This window comes from Meleagris gallopavo, chromosome 2 (assembly GCF_000146605.3).
Source record: "Meleagris gallopavo isolate NT-WF06-2002-E0010 breed Aviagen turkey brand Nicholas breeding stock chromosome 2, Turkey_5.1, whole genome shotgun sequence".
In the NCBI taxonomy this organism is placed as follows: domain Eukaryota; kingdom Metazoa; phylum Chordata; class Aves; order Galliformes; family Phasianidae; genus Meleagris; species Meleagris gallopavo.
This window is the reverse complement of record NC_015012.2, coordinates 29284642-29294248: the sequence shown is the minus strand read 5'-3', so window position 1 is coordinate 29294248 and position 9607 is coordinate 29284642. Positions and strand designations below refer to the sequence as shown.

Sequence of the window (9607 nt, the reverse complement as noted above, 5' to 3'; positions counted from 1 at the left end):
AAAGAGAGAGGCATTTCCCAGTATAAATTCTATGCACTTTACACACCAATATGTAAAGAGTGTTGAAGTTTTTGCATTCCTTTTTACTTTTCTTCTTTGCATCAATTGAAGAGCTATGCCTTTCACTCTAGTGTTACTACTTGAATATGACAATATAGTCAGTTATTCTTTCTTTAGAGACAACACTCGATCGTGAGAAACAAAAAGGATTCACTCCATGTGGCCTCTGGGTCAATGCATAAAAATAATTAGAAATGTATCTGGTAGCCCTCAGTAACTCCTGGGGTACACTACCAGCAAATGGTGGAGAAGCACATCCAAACTAAATACCCCATGTGCAACAGAGTACCAGATCTACAAATCTTATTTCTTTTAACTGTAGCCCTAAGTCAGTGGAAAAACAGCAAAAAAACAGCCTACATAGGAATGGATGCTCAGGCAATAAGGAGGAAGGCAGGAGGAATGTGGTTAGTGTTGGATCATCGGCTTACAAAATGAGGGCTCATATTTTCAAATTAACATTTGTAGGGGAAGAAGTGGACAACATCCAACAGACTTGGATATTATGACTTACTTTTCTATTGTATGTGACTTACTTCTCTAGTGCATCATAGCATTCTTTGCAATAGAAATACTACTCTCAGTAAAATTCCATAGCTTGCTCTGATCTCAAAAGGAGCACATACTTAATAGTGAAAAAAGTTGCTAAGAGCTTAAGAAATAAAGAAAATAATCTTGACTCAAATAGCTGAATTTCCTAGTGTGACTAGTCTTTTATGTCAAAGCACAGAAAACACTATTCATATGTTGACTTCAGGACTTTAAAAAACATCTACCATCCTGAATGAAATGCTTGAGAACCCATGAAAGCTGAGGATCTTCGTTGATATTCAGGAGATATGGGAACTTTTCCATCATCCACCTCTCCTGTGCAAGAGATGAGAAATATATAATTTCAGTGGGTGCATCTGAAAGCTTGAAATAACAGCTAATGTAACACATAGAGTCCAGTTTTTGGTGTTTGGGGGTTTTTCTTGTGTGTTTTTTTTGTTTTGTTTTGTTTTTTGTTTTTTACAAGAAAAATCATCATACAGCAGCTTACATAAGAACATTCCCCCCCCACCAAATATAAATGTCAAACACTGAAGAGGATTGCATTCTGATACATATTCATAGTCTCCAAGTACCAGGGTGTTTATAATATAACTGGTTTTAAAAGGAAAACCTTCAGTTCTCCTTGTTGAGGACTTTGAAATGACACAAGTCAGAGTTAACTGGACATAGCCCCATGCATTCACTGACACATTTTATTTAAGTAAAGATTCCTTAAAATTGCAAACTAAAAGCCAGAAGCTATAATGTACAACTGGTGGTAGAAGCAGACAGACTATTCTGTTATCTTAACTCATGCAAAATTCAATATGATAACGTGGAGCCACAACCAAGGACTAAATTATCACTAGTTTTCCCAAGCTAAAAAGAAGGTTGTGTTGGGGCACTGCTGGCAGAGAAGCGCATGAACTTATCTGAAGCATGTGGACAAATCTTCAAGATTACAAGACAGGAAAAAACATTAAACTAAAAAGACTGGAGTTTAAGGCATCTGGAACCATGATGCTGGGACACTGGCCTGTGTCATGGCAGAGTACTGCTGCTCCCACTCCTGCCGGGCCTCCTCCAGCCGAGCCTCCCACGTCATCTGTGTGCTCCGTGGCCGCCCCTCGCTCTCAGCCAGCAGTTGCAGCTCTGCTGAAGAGAGACAACTTGAACCTGGACGTCTGCATGGGAAACAACAAGCCCCGTGAGAGACAAGGGCTGCACACCAGGAGGAGGCCTGGACTCACAGAGCCTCCTAGGGTGGCACAGAACTCGCTTTCACCATCCTGGCTATGAAATGAAAGCTGCCATCTTCACTCTCGTCTTCTAATAAGAAGGTGACCACTAAGATTCTGTGCCCAGAGCGTGCACAGGAATCGACTCAGGTGAAACCTCATCAAAAGAATTTGCAGATACCAGTCAATTGCACGTTTCCATCTCTTCTCTCGGCTCTGATATTTGTCCACTCTCACCTTGCTATAATCCCTAAAGCTGAAATACTTTTCACTCCTCCCTGTTGCTGTTGTGTCCTTATTTAGACTTGTTTGAGGCTTTCACCTTGAGCAAACCATCAACACCCGATAAGGGGTCTGACTGTGAGCAACGGCATGTTCCTGCACCAGGGATGCAGATGAAGGCAGGGACTCTTTTTCAAAGGCAGAGCTAGCTTTTTTAAAAAAATATTTTTTTTAAAGCAGCATTTGTTTTGATAATGTCTGGGGGAGGAAAAAAAGCCCATACCACAGCTATCAACTGCTGCTTACACATCAAGAGGCAGAAATACAACAGTGCTGTTAGGCTGCCTAAACAAAACAGAGAGTGAACTGAGGGTGCAAGAAGAGCAAGCCCTTTGTGGGGCTGCCCATCTGGGACAAGGTGTTTGGTAGGTGCCATTCTCAAGTGCCACGTCTCATGGACAGAGAATCCTAATCAGACAGAGGAAGGGTAGTACCATCACACATCCTCCTGTCAGGGTTAATACAGGCCTCCAACACTTTGTGTCCTCTTCTCTTCCCACACCTCAGCTTGTGATTTTGAACTACTTGGAACTGGCACAGCAGGGTGAGCATTTTATAAATGCTTTGACTGCCTCTGCCCCTCTGATTCACAGAATCATAGAATCAAAGGTTGGAAAAGACCTACAAGATCATCTAAGTCCAACCATCCTCCCATTACCCTTGCTACCACAAGCCACTATACCATATCTCATAGCTCCTCATACAAACGCCATCTGGATCTCTGACATCTGCTTTTTAAGAAATTCACCTATGGATCTACGTTAGCTTCCCACCATAGTGTTTCCACATCACAGGCTACTGAAAAAGTCTACTAGCATTTTGGGAACTCAAAATCTATTTGTTACCTGTAGCTGTATTTATGCTGAAATACATACGTGCTTCATCGGATATTGCTCTCCCTGCACTCCCGAGCCCAGCCATTCTGGACAACAGTCTGTTATTTTCAGCTTTCAGCTCTCTTATAAGCTTTTTGGTAGGGCTTGCATTTACCACTGCTTTGTTCCTGATCTTTTTTGCCCTTTTCAATATGAAAACACATAAAAGACAAAACAAAAACAAAACCACAGTCTCAGCAAGGGACAAAATTTTTTGGTAAACATGACTTTGTTTCTCCCTCTTTTGTTATTTTCCCTGTTCAGAAATATCCCATGCAGCTCTGGAACTTCAGAAGCTAAAAAGAATCTGATGGAAAATTTGCCCCTGGGCTGAAAGCATCTGACATGCTCTCTCCTACTGCTACAGCAACCACAGAGCTAGCACTCTGGTTTTGCCCCTGCCAGCCCAGTATAATCCTTTCCTTCTCCATCTAACCCTAATATGCACACGAGAAAGCAATTCAGCTGCTTGCAGAACTGAACCGGTGCTGGGAATAATCTCCCACTCCTGACACCTGCTGGCAGCCAGGCTGCTGTGGGAGCAAGATCCCTGAGCTGCAGACAAAGCCCAACTGAAAAGATTGCAAAGAGAGATTTCCAGTCCTAAGTCTGAGAAAGGAAAGGAGAAGAACAGAAGCCATCTACTTCAGAAGAGAGACTCAGGGAAACAAATAGTTTCCTTTTGTCATACAATTCAGTTTTAAAAATGTGTTATTCATGAATAAGAATGAAAAATAATCTCCTAAAATGCTGCTTTAGATTATTCATAGATTCACTCCTCCACCATTCTGAGCTGTTGATCAATTAGAATTGGTACCTTCTGTCATTTTGCCCAACCATCTGACTGCAATTTGCACCAAGACCAGAGAGGAATATATTATAGAAGTGCACCTTTCAGCATATCGTAAGGTTGACAAAGTTTCTTCATAGCAGATGTCTGCTGGACTCAAGGCTGCAATCTGCAAGCATACAAAAGTATTAACTGTCCTTAGATTTTGAATGATGTTTAAGTAGTTATAAATACTTCCAAAAATCAGAAAAAGATTCACATGGGAAAATATACCAGTAAGTCCTGAAACATAGATAGAGAATCTTAGAAATCTGTCTGAAAATGTACTCTCCTTAAGATTTTTGCCCAAAATGAGAAGGAACGATGAGAAAATATAGGTGGTTTAAAAAACAAAACAAAACAAACAACTAAGGTGTCAGAATCCTACTGTCTTTAGCTTAACTCAACAATCTCAGAAATACTTTAATAGTTCCTGTACAAGTAACTGTCGTAGAATGTCCTCAAATTTGTTCACATCATCATCACTAAACTAAGAAAGGTAGTATTATAAGGAACTCAGTTAAACTGTTTTAAGACTATGAACATATAAAGCCAACATGTTCACATGCAAATTTTCTATTCGTGTTTTCCTATCATTTCAGGGTACTTTAATATATACATATGTATATATATTTCTTCAAAGATGCTGGAGTACATAATTCACTTGAGACGAAGAAAAGATCCTATGGAGATCCATCTTACTTAGGAATGCAACATCTGGTCCACAGCACAAACAGTGATCTTAGAAATCAGGAAAAAATATTGAATAGAATCAATTTACCATGATTGTCCTGCTGTTCCCCCCAAGAGCAGATTGCAAGAGTTTAGTCAGCACTGAGTCCCTGTACGGGATATGCAGCACTTTCTTTCCTGTTGCTACCTCAGCCAGAGCACTACAGGAAAATAAAGGGTTTAACAAAAAGGGGTGAACAACATAAGTGTACATATAAAGGCAATTTTAGGAAATAAAAGACAGCCAGATCAGATACTGCAGCAGATGCATTACGGAAACTAAAAAAAAACCACAACTCTCATTCATACATAACTTAAGTAATTTATTGTTAAGACTTTCATACTGAAAGAACTGCTCTGAATGGTTCAGTTCAGAGTTTCAGAAGAGCCTGGACATACAGCGCACTGAGCAGCGGTCCTGTGAGGCTGCTTCACCTCTGCCACTGCCGAAAGCACTCACAGGGCATGGAGCCAGGAAAAATAACTAAGTAAACAGATAGATATTTTTGTTTCCATGTGCTTATCATTAAGTACTTCTATTAATCACACGGCAAGGAAGATCTCAATGGAGAGATAGGTTGTTTCATACATAGAAATTTGTTTTCTACCTCACAGGCAGGGATATAAAAAAAATAATGACTACCTGATGACATTCCCTAATGTGGTTAGGCTTAGATTTACACGTGTTCCTTCCTTCAATCTGTCTTTCTCAGATCCTGATGATTTTTGCCTTTCACTTCCTGCCAGGTCCACCAGATTGATAACTGACTGTTTAGTGATAGCTTCATCTAGGAAAATCTGTTAAAACACATCATCAACATAAGAAAAGGTCAGCAAATCAGTGCTTCCGATACTATCAAGTTACAGAAAAGGATACCCTGTACAGATTCTCAGAGTAATTGTGCTATTTTATTTACCAACACTGATACACTCCAGAGCAGCAGCGATGAACTGCATGTGTCAAAATTGTGAGCAGTCATGGCTGGCCCAGCAACCTGGGGAGAGGAAACCTGACACATACTCACCCCACTTGCTCTGTGGTGGCAGAGCTAAGAAACACAGTGGAAGCAGTGCCTTCACGCTACCTGTTTGAATTGGATTGTGATAACCATGTGGGATCGACTGCTGGAGGCATTCATGGTGGTCGTAGCTGTTGTTCTCATCTTGTTCCCCTGATCCATTAACCTCTCAATCTGTGCATAATTATCACAGGGCACCAGCTTCAAACCATCCACATAAAAACCTTGTTGCTGGTCTTCTCTAATCTTCAGCCCTCCAGGCTTCCTGGTCTTAGATAGCAAGTCTATTACCTGTGGAGAGAGATTTATAGTTAAAATATTCTACTAAAGTTAGAAAAAAAAATATTACTCCTAGGAAAGATAGAATAATTAAAAAAAAAAAGAGAGGATACAGCATACAGCTGACCACATGGTAGCTGTTTTAGCTTTACCACATCTAGAAACTCATTCCCAAAGAGTTCCACTTTGCAGGAAAGTTTAATCTATATTGCAAGTTCATATCTGTAGACTTAAGATGTCTGCAAAATTATGTAATTAGCTGTTATGAGAAGTTTATAAAAGCTTATTCGATGCCAAAACAAATTGTTTTCCTGTGTATTCATTTTTTTCCCTCTCTTTCTTATCCACTGCATCAAATCTGACTGAAATTGGCCAGATGTCCCTAAATTAATAAGGAAAATGGTTCAGGGGAAAAAAATTCACAAACAAGTGGCAAAAATGCATAACCCTTAGAAGGAAAGTTAAAAATGCAATCCTCTGAGACAAACATCATCTTCAAAACAACCTCCTTCAGAACAGGTTACCCATTTGCAATTGCTAACATCTCCTATGTCTGCCAGTACAAGAAGATAACACAAAGAGAGAAAGGAAAACAATGTAAATAAATATCTCAACTCCCTAATCACTTTTTTTTTCTTCAAAAAGAAGCCAAATACATAAAGGAGAAAAGCAGTGGTGTGCAGAGCAGCCAGGGATGATGCTCGCAAGGGGCTATGATGGCAGCTGAGGCCTTTTGCCTAAACCACTGCACAAATTCCCCTTGAACTGCCTTGAGCATGGAGAAATGTGACCCTCCCCCTCCACCTCCAAAGGCTCCTGCAAAGGACAGCGCTGTATCAGGAGCCCAATTTTGGTCTGAGATATCCCCACTGTACCTCTCTGTCCCATTCTGGTAGCTGAATAGCAACATAACTTATGAACCTAAGAAGACCTGGCTACTAGACCCTCATGTAGCTCAAGCAGCAAAAAGATGCTGCTGGGTCCAGATATTGCCCACATCCATGAGTCATCATGCCCAGTAGGGTCATGTAAGGAGAACAAAATACTTGTTTTCCAAGTACGCAGAAAATACATAAATGTACATAGAAAACTAAGATTTGTTAGTACTGGAAGTGAACGAGATCATTACCTGTTCGTTATAGATTTCCAGCATGCTGAAAGTAATCTGTTAGGATAAGAAGTAACAGAAAGGTAAAATGCATTTGAAAAAAATCCTTGGAATGGATTTATCTGTCCCATTGTAAAAATAACGCAGGTTACCTGGATCAAAATCTCCCTTCATCCCAACCCACTGTGTCATTTTAATTCAATCAATTATTTGTCAGATACATAATGTATGATCATAACTGTGCTTCTTCTCCAGTATTTTTTAATTTATTTTTGCATATATAACCTTTGTTGCTTAGGTAGGCTACATCAGAAGATGCATTTCAATAAATATTATTAAGCATCCAGATAAAATCTGCAGAAAAGTTAAGATCAAACGTTAATTTTTGGCAGAGCTATTAGCCTACAAGGTAACAGGGAGCTTCTACAGAGAGTCTAGCAGAGGGCCAGAAAGATGATGAAGGGCCTGGAGCATCGCCCTTATAAGGAAAGGCTGAGAGACCTAGGACTGTTCAGTCTGGCGAAGACTGAGGGGATCTTATTATTGTTTACAAATATCTGAAGGGCACATGTCAAGTGGATGGTGCCAGGCTCTTTTCAGTGATGCCCAGTGACAAGACAAGGGACAACAGGCACAACCTGGAACACAGGAAGTTCCATACAAACAGGAGGAAAAACTTCTTTACTTTGAGGGTGGAAGAGCACTGAAACAGGCTGCCCAGAGAAGCTGTGGAGTGTCCTTCTCTGAAGATATCCAAGACTCATCTGGACGTCTTCCTGTACAAACTACTGTAGGGAACTGCTTTAGCAGGGCAGTTTGACTTGGTGATCTTCCGAGGTCCCTCCGATATGTATGATTCTGTGAACTTCTCATTCAACATTTGTATGGGATCCACTAAAGCGTGCAGTAATTTGTTCCATATACCCACTGTTTCTAATTTTATTAATTTGAATTTAAAGTCTTCAGAGTACAATCTGGAAAGATCTTGGAAATAAATTACAATTTGTGCTAATCTCACCTGGTACTGCTTGTTCTTTTCCTGACTTTGGATTGCTTTGCAGAGCTCTTCACACACACTGGGAACCAGTCCTCTGTTTGCCCCATACCCAATCATGGAGTAGCTCTTCCCAGAGCCAGTCTGGCCATATGCTAGAAGAGTTGCATTGTAACCCTGCCAGGCACTCTGCAGCACTCCTTGGCCAAGATCACAAAAGACTTCTCTCTAAAAAATGATCAAATACATCATCATCAAAGGTGAACAGGAAAATCCACACACAAGTGCTGCTATCTGGTAGGAGGGTCCCCACTAAGAGTTTAAACAAATGGTCAGGATTTACAAACACACCTAAGAATAGAAAGTTCCAAGATAAAAGAAATGTAATTAAAGAGTAGATAATGCTTCAAAATGATAAATAGAGAGATAGCAATCAAACGCATTCATAAAAATCACAGAATCTCCTAAGATGGAAAGAACCCACAAGGATCATTTTGTTCAACTCCTGAGTGCTCCACTCCAGACTGCCAGAAATGCAAACATTATGTCTGCCCTGGACATTCTGTGCCCTCCAACCCCTGGCACAGAACCTGTTCCTAACCTCCACCTATTCCTCCCCTGACATGGCTCCATGCTGTTCCATTGGGCCCTGTCACTGTCACCAGAGGGCAGAACCCTGTGAGGAGCTGCAACTGCCATGAGGCCTCTCCTCAGCTCCTCTGCTCTGGGCTGAGAAAACCCAGAGACCTCAGCTGCTCCTCACATACTCTGCCCTACAGACCCTTTCACCACCTTCATAGCCCTCCTTTGGTTGCTTTCTGAGAGTTTTATATCCTTCTTACATTGTGGTACCCAAACCTGCACACAATGCTCAGCTGGAATGTTAATTGTAATGAAGATAAAGAAAACAAAATAACAAAGATAAATGGCTGGTTTATAACTGTGTATTACTTACATCTGCTATTAGTTGACTCTTTGAAAAAAATCTTACCTGACCTGCGTAACTGCTAGATCCTGCTGAAATGAGCATACCGTTCTCATCCTTCAGAAAGCCGTTGTGAGACCAATACGCCAGGTCAAATGTGAAGGTTTTCACGTGCCCTGGATTCCTAGGATCATAGATGCTTGTACTGTTGGAGTCCATAGAAATCACACACCTACTTCCTGCATCCTTCTCTCTCTGTATCAAAATCACAATTGCTGTGTCAAAATATAAGCAGTCATCCACTAAAGTCATGTTTTAGTCTGGATTTAGTGGCTGTCAAAAACAAAACAGATTTGCTTTAATTCTCCTTCATGTTATAACTTGAACTGAATACTTTCACCAACTTGAGCTGCTTTTTTAATGAAAAAACTCATATTTTCATCAATTATCTGAGATAACTCAGTGAAACACCTTTACTAAAGCAAGTCCCGACAAATGCCCTTTTGACAACAGCCCGTACCTTTATTCATGCTCAAAATCCCTCCTACTGTTTCTTGACCACAGAATCTGCCATTGCATGTTTTTTATTCTGCTTTCTGAGAGGTGAGAATATTACACCAAGGAAGTTAGTGTTCTACTGGAATTTTCTTTGGGGTCAAGGTCCCAAGGGTACAGATGCATGCTTTAGTTTCAGCTTTTAGCTGCCTTTTTAGCAGGAATCCCAGCCTTTTT

At 40.6% G+C, this 9607-nt stretch overlaps 1 protein-coding gene across 1 annotated transcript; it reads right to left on the bottom strand.

Annotated features, from left to right (window-relative positions):
• Positions 1-16: 16 nt before the first annotated feature.
• Positions 17-9601, bottom strand: LOC104909618 (kinesin-like protein KIF28P). Its single transcript, XM_031552393.1, has 9 exons — positions 8942-9601; positions 7975-8178; positions 6978-7013; positions 5636-5860; positions 5194-5348; positions 4600-4711; positions 3881-3948; positions 2990-3132; positions 17-1746 (listed from the first exon to the last, which is right to left on the bottom strand). Exons 1-9 carry the CDS (start codon positions 9185-9187, stop codon positions 1595-1597), a joined length of 1341 nt encoding a protein of 446 aa, XP_031408253.1. The 5' UTR covers positions 9188-9601; the 3' UTR covers positions 17-1594.
• Positions 9602-9607: the final 6 nt, after the last annotated feature.

Coding starts and splice junctions, on each gene's coding strand:
- LOC104909618 (XM_031552393.1), bottom strand. CDS start 9,187: ATGACTTTAGTGGATGACTGCTTATATTTTGACACAGCAATTGTGATT. Junction 4,712..5,193: donor ACATTAGGGAATGTCATCAG/GTAGTCATTATT, acceptor ATTTTCCTGTAG/TGCTCTGGCTGAGGTAGCAA. Junction 1,747..2,989: donor AGCAATATCCGATGAAGCAC/GTATGTATTTCA, acceptor TCTCTTCAGCAG/AGCTGCAACTGCTGGCTGAG.